Source organism: Danio rerio, chromosome 25, assembly GCF_049306965.1.
Source record: "Danio rerio strain Tuebingen ecotype United States chromosome 25, GRCz12tu, whole genome shotgun sequence".
NCBI classification, from domain to species: Eukaryota; Metazoa; Chordata; class Actinopteri; order Cypriniformes; family Danionidae; genus Danio; species Danio rerio.
The window spans coordinates 13,396,704-13,410,309 of NC_133200.1; the positions used below are offsets into that span (position 1 = coordinate 13,396,704).

Below are 13,606 nucleotides of genomic sequence, written 5' to 3' on the forward strand. Positions count from 1 at the left end.
TCGGTGCGTTTCGCCAGTGGCTCACGAGCGCTGGGAGGACGGTCTCCTTTCTCCCACCCCTCGAGCCTCCCCTCCGGAGCTCGGGTGCGGAATGAGAGCAAATATCTCGCCTCCAGCTTTTCCGTGGGACCCGCGCGCTTCCCGGATCAGCACACCCACTCTGCGCTGACCCACTACTTGTACGTCAGCGATTGTAGCGATGAGTCCATTAGCGAGAGCTCTGCCTGCCTGGTTAGCGCGGGCCAGCTCTTCGCGGTGGCTCATACGCACAATCAGACTCAGCTATGCGATTCAGTTCACGAAACGGCCCCCCAAGTCATGGGTGTGTATTCACCAGGGTCAGCCCCCTGTCCGCCCCTGTCTTGCGAGAGGAGATTGCTGTGCTCCTGTCGAAGGATGCAATCGAGCCGCTCCCTCCAGCCGAGATGGAGAACGGGTTTTACAGCCCACACTTCATCGTGCCCAAAAAGAGCGGTAGGTCACGGCCAATCCTAGATCTGCGCGTTTTGAACCGCTGTCTGCACAAGCTGCCGTTCAGAATGCTCACGCAGAAGTGCATCCTTCGGTGCGTTCGTCCTCTGGGTTGGTCTGCAGCATTAGACCTGATGGATGCGTATTTCCATGTCTCCACTCTTCCTCGCCACCGTCAGTTTCTGCGGTTGCGTTTGAAGGTTGAGCTTGGCAATACAAAGCCCTCCCCTTCGGGCTCTCTATGTCTCCGCGGGTCCTCACCAAGCCCGCGGAGGGTGCCTTAGCGCCCCGTCGGCTCGCAGGCATCTGCATACTCAATTTCTTGACGACTGGCTGATTTTTGCCCTCTCTCGGAGCAATTGATTATGCACAGAGACAAAGTGCTCCGGCACTTCCACCTGTTGGGGTTTCAGGTCAACCGAGAAAAGAGCAAACTCGCAACCGTGCAGAGGATCTCTTCTCTCGGGCTGGAGCTGGACTCGGTAACCATGGCAGCGCGCCTCTCCGGAGAGCGCGCTCAGCTTATGCTGTACTGTCTGAGAGAGCTCGACAGTAAAATAGAGGTCCCACTGAAACTATTTCAGAGGCTCCTGGGGTATATGGCATCCGCAGCCGCTTCATGCCGCTCGGATTACTCTATATGAGACCACTTCAGCACTGGCTTCACGATCGAGTCCCCAGACGCGCATGGCACGCGCGCGCACACCGAGTCTCTGTTACTGTGCTGTGTCGCCGCGCCCTTAGCCCTTGGAGCGACCCCTCGTTCCTACAGGCCTGGGTGTCTCTAGAACAGGCGTCCAGTCTTGTTGTCGTTTCAGCAGACGCTTCCAACACGGGCTGGGGGGCTGTGCGTTGCGGGCATGCGGCTGCGGACCTGTGGGAAGGTACCCAGTTGCATTGGCATATCGCCTGGAGCTGTTGGCAGTGTTCCTCGCTCTCCACCGTTTTTTTCCGGTGCTGGAGCGGCAACACGTGCTGGTCAGGACGGACAGTATGGCGGCGGTGGCGTATATCAGCCGTATAGGGGGTCTGCTCCTCTGTAGTCATCCGCGGCTGAAATCGCTGCACGCCATTCATATTCAGGCAAGCTCAACCGTGCAGCCGATGCGCTCTCACGGCAACCTTACGTCCTGGAGAATGGAGACTCCACCCCGAGTCTGTTCAGCTGATATGGGCGCGATTTGGGGAAGCCCGGATCGATCTGTTGCTTCCCCCGAGATCGCTCATTGCCAGTTGTTCTTTCCCTGACCGAGTGCTCTCGGCAGGGATGCACTGGCTTACAGCTGGCCTCGGGGCATGCGCAAATACGCATTTCCCCCAGTGAGCCTGCTCGCGCAGTTACTGTGCAAGGTCAGGGAGGACGAGGAACAGGTTGCTGGTTACGCCCCTCTGGCTCAACCGGACCTGGATGTCAGAGCTCTCCCTCGCGATAGCCCTCCCCTGGCAGTCCCTTTGAGAGAGCACCTACTCTCTCAGGGACAGGGCACCATCTGGCACCCTCGCCGATCTTTGGAGGTCCTTAGACGCGAGGAAGACTTAGGTAACCTCCGATTGCGGTGGCTAATACCGTCACTCGGGCTAGAGCCCCCTCCCCGAGCGTGCCTATGCCCTGAAGTGGAGTCTATTCACTGAATGGTGTGTCTCTCGCAGAGAAGACCCCCGTAATTTGCCAGATCAGCGTTGTGCTTTCTTTACGCCGAGAGAAGCTGGAGAGCAGGCTGTCGCCCTCCACACTCAAGGTTACGTGGCTGCCATCTCCGCTCTCATGACGCGGTGGCTGGCAGCACCGTGGGAACGCATAACCTCATCATCCGGTTCCTCAGGGGCGCTAAGCGAATTAATCCACCCCGCCCCCTCTCATGCCCTCTTAGGATCTCGCCCTCGCTACACAAGCCGCGTCAGATCCCTTCGATCCTCGACTCAGTATCTTTCTGTCCCTGAAGACAGCTCTGCTGGTCGCGTTGATATCGATTAGAGGGTCGGGGACCCGGAGGCATTTTTCGGTCAGTGACTCGTGCCTGTAATTGGGCTGGCTTTCTCTCACGTTCTGAGACCCTGCCCGCGATATGTGCCCAAGGTTCCTACCACTCCGTTTTAATACGAGGTAGTGAGCCTGCAAGCGCTGCCCTCGGAGGAGGCAGACCCAGCCCTTCTTTATTGTCCAGTTCGCGTTTTGCGTATTATCCGGACCGCACTCAGAGTTTAGATCATCTGAGCAGCTCTTCGTCTGTTATGGCGGTCGGCAGCAGGGAAGTGCCGTACCGAAATAAGTTCCCACTAGATTGTGGATACCTTTCTTTCGCTATCAGAGCCGAGGTGAACCGCGTCCCCCGAGAGTGCGTGTTCACTCCACTCGGAGCTTTGCATCCTCTCGAGCGCGCGCACGCGGCGCCTCTCTAACAGACATCTGTAGAGCTGCGGGCTGGGTGACACCCAACACATTTGCAAGGTTTTACAATCTGCGAGTGGAGCCGGTTTCCTCAAGGGTATTAGGTAACCCTTGGTGATTGAGGAAACAATTCGGTAGGGTGTTGAAACACGCTTGCTGCGCCATTCTCCCTAACACGGAGGTACGTGCGCCTTTTTATCTGTCAGTAAAGTTCCCCATCAGGTGAGCCCTGCAGATTCCTCCGTGGCCCCCAGCACTGACTCAGCGGAGGAGTCACTTGCTGGCCCACTACATTGTAGGTCTGCCCGCTGGTCAGCCCGCGTTTTGGGTAAAGGTGCCTGCTATGCGTGATCCCCACTAGGCGATCCCATATGCTTATTCCGCCACGGTTAAGTCCACCCCCCCCCCACCCCCCTGGGCGGACCCGTGTCTTCCCTCTCCGCTAACCACTCTTTTGCTATGCGTACTCCCCCCTTTTAGGGCTAGTCCATATGTAAATTCTGCCATCTATTGCCCCTTGGGTAACGGATGGCCTCCGCAGCGTCCTCCCTATCGGGATTGCACGCTTCCCAACGTACTGTCGTATTTTCCTAGAATTATCTAGATGCTCACGACTTCCCAAAAAATATATCTAAATCCGTAAGACTTCTGTTGAAGTAAGATAAATTAGGGCCAGGGACACGTTGGAGGACCGCGCCTCCCATGATGTTGGTGCGTCACGCTTGCTTGACTATCCCCTCATTGGGGGCGTTGGTAAGGTGCAGTCATTATGGCGCTTTCTATACTTCTCCCATTTCGTGGATTTCAATCAATCCACTCTATGGCACTGAAGTTCCCCAACCGAAGGGGAACGTTCGAGGTTACAGAAGTAACCCTTCGTTCCCCGAGGAGGGGAACGGAAGTGCCATACTCCGTCGCCATAATGACAGTCCCTTAGCTGTTTGAAAGTCTCTTCATCTTAAAAGGATGGCGTTTGCTCGCTCCAGGTGTGCTTATATGCTGGGATAATTGGCAATGAAGTGCACCTGTGCAAGCTTACGCTGCCAATTCATTGCATTCATTGGCCCGTTCAATACTCTTTCAGACAAGCGGCTTCTGAACCGAATCCTCCCATTTCATGGATTTCAATCAATCCACTCTATGGCACTTCCGTTCCCCTCCTCGGGGAACAAAGGGTTACTTCTGTAACCTCGAACGTTCTCAAACTTTTTTCATCAAGTACCACCTCAGAAAAAATTTTATCTCCAAGTACCACCAAAAATGAGCAGTATTGAAATACAGTAGCGTAGTAGGCCCAATAAAGCAGTTACAACTCTGAACAGTTAAATGTGGCAGATTACAGATTATAGAAATATAGGCTATATGTCATATATGGCACATTATACATAATTATTGATAAATTTTGAAATGTTTGTAGCATATATTTGACATATTTCATTCTTCCGCGTACCACTAGTCGTACACAGACCACAGTTTAAGAACCACTGATTTAGAAAAGTCACAGAAATGATGATCAGAGCTTCAGTTTGATTCACATGATTTTATTTGAATTATTAACAATACATACAAGCAATTCATTACAAAATATTCTGAACACTTAACAATCTCTCTCTCTTATGACAGAACACCAGATTCATATATGTTTAAATTGTCAGTCCAGTTTTCAGAGTTGAAGTTCAGTTCAGTCCAGTTCAGTTCAGTTCAGTGTGGTTTAATTCTCATTGCCGAAAGTCCAAACACTAAAGAGCAAATCCATCGAAGCGCAGCTCCACAAGTCCCAAACCAAGCAAGCCATCGGCGACAGTGGCGAGGAACAAAACTTCACCAATTGACTAAAGTGAAGGTAAAAAAACCTCGAGAGAAACCAGGCTTAGTTGGGCACGACCAATTCTCCTCTGGCCAAACGTCTTGTGCGGAGCTGCAGTCTAGGCACCATTAATCACCATTATTGTCATTAATTACTGACCTCATGTCCTTAGTTCAAATTCATGTTTACTTCATATTGAGAACACAAATGAAAACTTTAGATGAAATCTGAGAGCTCTCTGACCCTCAAACCACACGTTCATAAGAGCACAGTGCACTGGATGTGTGTCGCACTGCTGAGGTTTAACCCAGAGGCCTGCGCGACTTCCTCTCATTTAAACAAAGCTTGGGCACATCTGAGGTAAACGTCAGCAGTGCGACACACGTACAGCGCAGGACAGAGCTCTCATGGTTTGAAGTTTTCTGGGATTTAAACATTTCTTCATCTTTGTGGTTTACGGAGGATCAGAGAGTTCTCGCATTTCATCTCAAATAGTTTCACTTGTTTTCTGAAGATGAAGAAAGGTGTCAGGGAGTTTGGAGCTAGAGCTGTCATTTTGAAGCGAAACTTCTTTTATGCAGACAGAAAAACACAAAAATAATAAAACAGAAATAATGACTTCAGAAGTTCTGTCCTTAACTGCATGTGTGTCGCACTGCTGGTGTTTAACCCAGAGGCCTGCGCGACTTCCTCTCATTTAAACAAAGCGTGGGCACATCTGAGGTCAACGTCAGCAGTGCGACACACATACAGCGCAGGACAGAGCTCTCATCAACACACGTCATGAACTGACACTGAGGAAAAGTGAGGTCTTAGGGGTTTGGAATGACATGAGGGAGTAATTAATAACTTTAACAGTCTTGTGAAATGTCTGGAAATGGTGCTCTCCTCCTCCTCCTCGCTTCTTTAGTGTTTTCTAAAATGGAGAAAAACAATCAGAAACAACACAAAGCTATTTAAGCAGTAATATGAAGGGCTGTCAAATAAAACTCTGTGTGTTCCTCTACCTTCTCTTGAAGAACTGCTTCAGAGAATTTGGGGTCGTTGGATTGAACCAGCAGTGCTCTTCAACCTGATGTAACTGTAGCCGTTGAACTGGATTACGGATCAAACACTGGGAAATCAGGTCCACGCATGCTGAAAAGTGGCACAGAGAGTGTGAAATACGTCTGCATACTCAAGATTCATGAACGTCTTTAAATCTTACTACATCAAATGTTACAAAACATCCACAATTAAGTGACTTTAATATCTACAGGTCCTGTGAGCATTATATTTAATCCATTTGACTAATGACTGACATGTGTTATTCTGTCACTGAGGCTGGGATTGTTCAGAGGTGTCTGCTTACCTGTGGATAATCTGGGGTTTATCTGAATGGAGCCAAACATTAATGACTGTCTGTTACAAAAGGCCAGTCGTCCATGCATTATTTCATACAGCATGATGCCTATTGTCCAGACGTATGCCGGGTTAGCATGGAATACACGACCCCTCAAAGCCTCAGGTGGCATGCCATGTCCAGCTCCTGTAAGAGAGACATTTCCAGAATTCAGTCATTTCATAAGACAATACGGTGAACAAAGAAACTATCACAAAATGCCAACTCACCTCGATAGTCACTTTTATTGAAAGGCTTGTGGGTAATTGGCTGAGCACAACCGAAGTCGATCAATTTGAGCTCTAATCGGGGTAGAGTCACCAGGATGTTCGCCGTGTGTATATCACCGTGGAAAACTCCATGCTCGGTGCAGAACATTACGGCTCGGATCAACTGACGCATTAACCGGCGTGCTTGGTTTTCTTCAATGTCCCCTGTATCTTTGATGTACTGAAGCAAGGTCTGGCATGACTCTGCGTACTCCAGAATGAGAACAAAGTTGTCCTCAAGCTCAACCCAGTCGTGTAATCTGATGATGTTTGGACATCGCGGTGCATTCATCAACCTAAGCATCATTGCCACTTCCGCAAGCACAGGTGTGGAATGACCATCCTAGAAAGAAAACAGATTTCTCCATTAATGTTAAATGAATTTTAATTAACTCCACAGCCCGACATTCATGTGTTCAAAACAAGTGACAAGTGAAGGATGAGTAAATGCTCGGCACATTTTCACTGTTGTGTGAATTATTCAACTTACAACGTCCAGATAACGGTCCTCTTGACTCTTCATCATACACTTCAGGGCAACCTGCGAAAAAAACAACAACAACAACAAATTAAATTAAAGCCAACAAATGATTTATATTTAATAATCAGGAGGAAAATGTTGACTGAATTTAAAAAATAGTTCTCTACCTTTACTCTTTTCCTGCGTTTGTGAGATGCCACATACACCTCGCCAAAAGCTCCTTTTCCAATCAGGTCTCCAACTTCAAACTGAGACAGATCAAATCCTGAAAAACAGAATAAAGCAGGGAGAATTATTGGGATTGTCTGGTATGAATCGGATCAAATAAATGACTCCTGTCCTTCAAATCTTGATCTATTGCGATGATCTAAAAGCAGCAACTTTTATCAGAATTGCAGGAGTAAACTGATTACTAATTTATATTAATTACGAATTACAGAATGATGACTTACCACCCTGGCCTGGCAGACATTCTGAGTCAAGGTCTGGGTCTGACTCGAGCTCGGGCTCAGGCTGTGGCGTAAAACGCTGGACTACATCTGTGTCACAGCACAGGAAAGGACGCTTCGCAGCCTTCCATACTCTCTTGAAGAAAGCAGAGACTCTTTTCCATTTCCTTCCTTTCTTGGGTTTTTCTAAAATGAAGACAACAAACAGAAACATCTCCATGAACAGAGCTGCAGCTACAGTGCTCAAACTATTCATATATGCTGTACACCCCATTGTGAAAATGAATATTTTTATCCATTTCTCAGTGATTATGGGTAATATATATTGGTGCATTTGAACAAAACAGATTTATTAAACAGATTTATTTATTAAATTAATATTTTAGTCACAGAACATTTTTAGAAATGGAAAGATAATACAATTAAATCTGTGCAAAACAAAAAACAAATTTCAACAAAATTGTCTATATATATTTTTTTCTCTTTGATTTTTACTATTTTGGAAAATTTATTTGAATATTTTCTCCTAACATATACATTTGGGCTACTAATTTTTGAACCATTATTGTAAGTGATTTTGTTAGATAAGCTCCAGATTTGGCTTCAGTACTGACTAAACTAATGTACATGCACAAATATAATATTGTAAAGCATCCTATAGAAAATATGAATTTAAATGAGATTTGTGGGGGTGTACTCATATATGTTTAGCACTGTATTAATTAATACACAACCAACAGTACAACAAACGACACTGTTTGATTTATAAACTAAAAACAACAAAGCGTAAAAAATAACAAATGGCAGAAATAAAATGAACCAAATTCAGGATGACTCACCATCAGTCCCATCAATTTTAGAGGGGTCTTGAACAGACGGAGGCGACTCAGGACAGGCCGAATCTGCATCCATCATTTTCTTAGTATTGGAGGGGCCATGGACACTGATTGGCTGAGGATCTTCACAGACCTGGCCTGGCAGACACACCAGCTCAGTGTCAACATGACCGTTGAGGGCCGTTGAGGACTCAGGTTGGGCCGAATCTGCTGTTTGCTTGATCCTGGAGAGGCCCGGAACACTCAACGGCTGAGGTTCTTCACAGACCTGGACTGGCGGACGCATCTGCTCAGGGTCAACATGATCTGCGATGGTCGTTGGCTTGATCCTGGAAGGTCCTGGAACAGCCAACGACTCGAGACTGTCGCAGACCTGGACTGGCGGACGCATCTGCTCAGTGTCAACGTGACCTGTGAGGGCCGTTGAGGACTCAGGACGGGCCGGATCTGCATTTGGCACTTCTGCTGTTTGCTTGATCCTGGATGGGCCCGGAACACTCAACGGCTGAGGATCTTCACAGACCTGGACTGGCGGACGCATCTGCTCAGGGTCAACATGATCTGCGATGGTCGTTGGCTTGATCCTGGATGTTCCAGGAACAGCCAACGACTCGAGACTGTCGCAGACCTGGACTGGCGGACGCATCTGCTCAGTGTCAACATGACCTGTGAGGGCCGTTGAGGACTCAGGACGGGCCGGATCTGCATTTGGCACTTCTGCTGTTTGCTTGATCCTGGAGGGGCCCGGAACACTCAACGGCTGAGGTTCTTCACAGACCTGGCCTGGCAGCAACACCGGCTCAAGGTCTGCATGTGCTGTGACGGTCCTGGAGGGACCTGGAACAGGCAGATGCTCGAAATCATTGACATCCGACTGTGGTTCAAAGGGAACCACTCTGCTCCGGTCACAGCTAAGGAAAGGGCGCTTTGCAGCCTTCCATGCTCTCTTAAAGAAAGCAGAGACTCTTTTCCCTTTCCTCCGTTTCTCTGGGTTTTCTAAAGTAAAGGAAATGAACAGGGAAATATTAGAAAACTCATTAATCCACAGGTTTAAAATAGACAAACTGCTGAAAATTGAACATATAAAAGACAATCACACAAAAGAAACATCAACAATAAAAGTACAATTATAATAGAAAATGTTTGTAAACTACAATTAATTAATTAAATCATTTCTATGATGTAAAATGACAAATACAACCTGATAAATAGTAAGTCATCCATTTACTCATTTTTGAGTCAATATTCTGAGTTATAGAATATTTTATTACAGTTATAGTTTGAGCTATTTAACAATCACCCTCACAATGTTTAATCAAATTTATGAAGCCTTTCTTTAATTTTTGTCAGTGGGTGCCACATCTACATCTTCATTCTTCCTCAAGCACCACTTCTCCACCACAAAAAAACTAATCCACATTTTTTTAGCTTTCCATTAGCAATCGTCAAACTTAAGTGAACAATTTCTCTCGCTCTGGATCTTCAGTTAAGAAATCTGTGAGTAAATTATAACTTTAAACATTTAACAATCAGTCTTAGAAATCCAAATGAAAAGAGAAGTCTTGCTCCAGAACTTCAGTTACAGAAACAGAGCTATAGACATTTATTATTATGGATGTAAAGTTGGGTTTATATTTGCACATTTGTTCATTCACCGCTCTCTATGTTGTTTACCATGCTAATTTGAATATTGGGTCTGAAAACGCATGTAAGTAAGACTTCAAATTAAAATTATCACTAATTAATTGACTGTAAACAAGATTGTAGAATGATAGTCGTTGGGTGTTATGATGATTTCCCCATTTATAATTTGAAACAATATTTCTGTTATTAAATTTTAAAGGAGAAAGTCAGAATGTGTGAATGTAAAATCAACTTTCCCTCAATTGTATTAATTTATCACTGCTTAAACAAATAAAAGACTTAAATATAACATTTTCACTCAGTTTTCTCAAATATAACAAATATTCCTCCACAACATCAAAAACTAAGAAAATTACTGTGCAGGTCTACACATAGAGTTTAAATTAAAGTAATATTTGAATGTTTTTTTATCAGAAACTTTAACAAGGCACAATTTCTGTAGAGTGGAAAGGAGAAACTTAAAAGCCAGAATGTCAATACATAAACTGACAGACAGCAGGCCTCAATCACAAAGTCAGAAAATACACAATATCATAACGACACGAAGCAATTACAATATCGAGAGGTTGAATATTTGCCTCTTAAGTCGGTAAGTTGCGTTATATGACGATATATTATTATTTTATAGTTTTTATTAAATAATAGGTGGAAATACACCGTTTTTGTAAACTCTCATCTCACCTGTTGGGCTTCTCGACATGGTAGGAGTTGTAGGAGAAGCCATCGAGTCACTCTGATGATAGTTGTGGACAAATACAGGCGTGATCAAATTTTCTCGAGTAAAAAACACAGTTGACATATTATTTTCTGTTTGAGATGCAAAACAAATCGCTAAAGTCATTAAATCACTGTTCACTGTACTCGATCGTTTGTCACTCTGAGGAATTCTGTCGGCCATGGCAACGGCATTCTTCTCGTTCTATTTATTCGTCATCAGTAAGGTGAGGTGCGCGGGGTGATCCAAGTTGGCGCTCTGATCGCCTAAGTTTGTTTCGCCCTAATACTCAGTTGCTGTTTATGTCAGATAATAAATTCGTAACAGATAAAGCGTGACATATACAGTGATGAAAGCTTCAGCAATTATTATTAAATTGCTATCAGAAATATCAGTATAAACTGCAGTGAGCAGCACCATTTATTATCTTTTACTAATAAAGCATACAAACATGTATTAAATGTATTTATCAACTAATTTACAAACATGTATTAAAGTTGTATATCACAGTCAATAATAAGTGGACTTCAGTGTTTCAAATATAAAAGATTGAATAAGAAATATGAAGGGTTGGGCTAAAATAGTCTATAAATTATCAGTCCACAAGAGAAAGAAAAAAAACGTTATGCACAAATAACCTCACCTAGTCAGACATTGGCCATCTGAATAATAAAACATTAAAACAGTAATAATTAAAATAAAGTTCTTAATTCCCTTTTTATGCCTTTCTTGTAAATTAGTCAAATTCACTGATAATGAAATTCATCTATGAGCTAAAATATTATCGCTAAAACATTATCATTATCAGTGGATTTTACTTCTTATATAAAACTCTATTTAAAACGTATTGATTTATGGAGGATTTTGGTGCTGGACACTTTTTATTCCCCGTTTTGTGTTAAACAAGTAAAACAAATGCAGGCTACAGGAGGCGTTGTGCTTCATTCAGAACAAGGCAAGCTTTGAGATTACTGCCATTATGGTCAATTATTTTTTATAACATACTAACCCACAAAACAAACCCCTTTACCTTTGAAATAAAAAGAAATTCCCAATTTTTTTCTTTTATTTTTCATCTCTTTTCACAGGACTACAGGAGCATGCTGCATCTCTGTAAAGTAATGCTGCCATTTGATATTAATTGAAGATTTTAATTTGATCATTTTAGTGTAATAAAAAATAAAACGAATAAAGTGAAAGAAAAATAATAAAATGAAATAAATACTTAACGAAATGAACTGACAAAATGCTTCATATTAGTCTAAAAGATCGTGTAGTTGAACATGACTAGTTGACTTTTTTGTTAGATAAAGTAAAGTCAGAACACATGTTTTATTATTTTAGTAAATATGTATTTATTTATTTTGCACTTTAAGTGTGTTTGGCTGTAAACAGGCGCAGGTCAGATTTTCTCCAGGTCATATATTACAATTTAATTCATTTTGTGTAAAACAAAATAATACATTAATTAGACCTGTCCAGTGTCGTTTGGAGTGTGTCGGATTAATATCAGATCAGAATAAAACGAATGAAGTGAGCAGGTGTAAACAGCCTCAAAACATTGGACGGGATTAGCGCATTCTCCGGTCGTAAAGCCTTTATCGGACAGTTATTTTCAAAAATTGTTATGGCACAAGTCAAAAAATAAAAAGGTAAAGGGAGGTCGTGTACGAGACAAATCAACAATGTCCAAATGGACGACCCGGCTAATGCGGCCAGCCTATAACCTGATAGGGACAGATTCTCATCTGTAAGGAAGTAACGTCAGTCTTACCCTGTTTGCCAGTCTTTTTGTACATATGTTCAATATTTTGCGACAATGACGCTGTTGCCTGCTTTCTCTTCGTCTCTCTTGCTCTTTTCGACCCATTATAACGTTATTCACTATGGATGTCGCATCAAAGATTCAAAAGTCAGTTAAAGTTACCGCTCGGTTATGTCACGTGACTCGCGTCACATTAATGTGGCTTACTGATCATAGTTATTTTAAACAAAAACATTTATTACAAAACTATAATATATATTTTTTACATAAAATGATTTATGGTCAAATTCTGGACCTTTTGGCCATCGTTTTAACCACCCGAACAGCCTTTGCGTCATCATCGCCTATATTAGTGAGAGAAATCTTTACATTTATCCAAAGGAAATTCAAGTGAATGAAGTTTTTAAAAATAACACCAAAAAAACCGAGCTCATCTAAATGTACCATATTGAAGACGTGGACGATGATGATATTCTCAATTTGTGGAATCTACAGGCATTATAAACTGCTTTCAGAACAATTATTGCATTATTTTCTGAGAAACATATTTATTAAAGTATATCCTCCTGAGACCCCGTCCATTGACTTGTGTCCTCTGTAGTGGACATTGCGTTTTCATGCATTTTCTTTGATTTTTTTGTCTAGTCCTGTTGTACTGTTAGAGGACATCCTGGACTTTCTAGTGATATGTCTGTTGAATTGGGTATATGCCTAGCTAGTGCTGTTCCCATGCTGATAATCTTCAGGTTACCTGTTATTATTAGTTTTTTTCCATTTTAAACGATACCTTTTACAGCATCGATCTTGCAATGTAGTTAAAATAAAATCAGTTAAATAGACTCTGGCATTCATTTAGTTGCTCAAGTGCAAAACGAGACAAAAAGCCGTTTACACACACTCGCCAGTCAGAATCGGCAGGCTAACGCAGAAGCTCCATTGAATATACTGGGGTAAAATAAATGCTCATATTTTAAAGACATGGCAGGGGAAAATGTAATTTAATGCAGTGCTTCTTGTACAATCTGAGACCCACTTTATATCGGATATCACTCAGCCAGTGGAAATGGCTGATTTTTAAAGAAAAAAGACCTTAAACGCATAGATATATATCTATGCCTTAAATGCGCCGATTTTGAAATGGCAAACAGTTCACAGGAAGCGCTTAACCCAGGTTACTGGCAAATTAAAAGTCCTATTAGCATGCTTCGGCATATACCACATTGGCTGGCATGCTAGGAACCATTTCCTACACTGCATCCAAATGGCCGACATACAAACAAGCACATTTTATGGGAAGGAGTGAGGTATGTAAAATTGAGCTGTTTAAATGTTTTTTTACTATTATTATTACGTATATTTTTGTTTGTTAAAGTGTCAGGAACAATACGAATAGCTTTCA

The 13,606-nt window shown here is 43.3% G+C and overlaps 3 protein-coding genes across 5 annotated transcripts in view; 2 read left to right on the forward strand and 1 right to left on the reverse strand.

Annotated features, from left to right (window-relative positions):
- Nucleotides 1-9,167, forward strand: part of LOC141380917 (serine/threonine-protein kinase pim-3-like) — a 54,867-nt gene extending 45,700 nt beyond the window's left edge. The window contains exon 4 of the mRNA XM_073942935.1: nt 7,238-9,167. Within this exon, the coding sequence (XP_073799036.1) occupies nt 7,238-7,242 (5 nt within the window). The 3' untranslated portion in view covers nt 7,243-9,167. The remainder of the gene's footprint in view (nt 1-7,237) is intronic.
- Nucleotides 4,383-12,350, reverse strand: LOC141380916 (uncharacterized). 2 transcript variants are annotated; one of them, XM_073942931.1, is made up of 10 exons: nt 12,217-12,350; nt 10,409-10,501; nt 8,087-9,079; nt 7,251-7,433; nt 6,966-7,063; nt 6,808-6,858; nt 6,279-6,660; nt 6,019-6,195; nt 5,675-5,804; nt 4,383-5,583 (listed from the first exon to the last, which is right to left on the reverse strand). In XM_073942931.1, the coding sequence occupies exons 1-10, from the start codon at nt 12,239-12,241 to the stop codon at nt 5,574-5,576; spliced, it is 2,142 nt and encodes a 713-aa protein (XP_073799032.1). In that variant the 5' UTR covers nt 12,242-12,350; the 3' UTR covers nt 4,383-5,573. The 2 variants fall into 2 exon arrangements, with proteins under 2 accessions (XP_073799032.1, XP_073799031.1); XM_073942930.1 differs by lacking the exon at nt 12,217-12,350 and having other exon boundaries at nt 10,409-12,075.
- Nucleotides 12,351-13,387: 1,037 nt separating this feature from the next.
- The window catches only part of LOC141380918 (serine/threonine-protein kinase pim-3-like), an 85,650-nt gene continuing 85,431 nt past the window's right edge, over nt 13,388-13,606 (forward strand). The window contains exon 1 of one of the 2 annotated variants that reach the window (XM_073942937.1): nt 13,388-13,511. The gene's annotated coding sequence lies outside the window, so the exon portion shown is untranslated. The remainder of the gene's footprint in view (nt 13,512-13,606) is intronic. The other variant, XM_073942938.1, reaches the window with a different exon arrangement.

Bases quoted from the DNA above. Each gene is read 5' to 3' on its own strand.
- LOC141380916 (XM_073942930.1), bottom strand. From the start codon at position 10,625: ATGGCCGACAGAATTCCTCAGAGTGACAAACGATCGAGTACAGTGAAC. The intron at 9,080-10,408 runs GTGAGATGAGAG...CCTTTACTTTAG, and splicing joins CATGTCGAGAAGCCCAACAG to AAAACCCAGAGAAACGGAGG. The intron at 7,064-7,250 runs GTAAGTCATCAT...TCTGTTTTTCAG, and splicing joins ATGTCTGCCAGGCCAGGGTG to GATTTGATCTGTCTCAGTTT.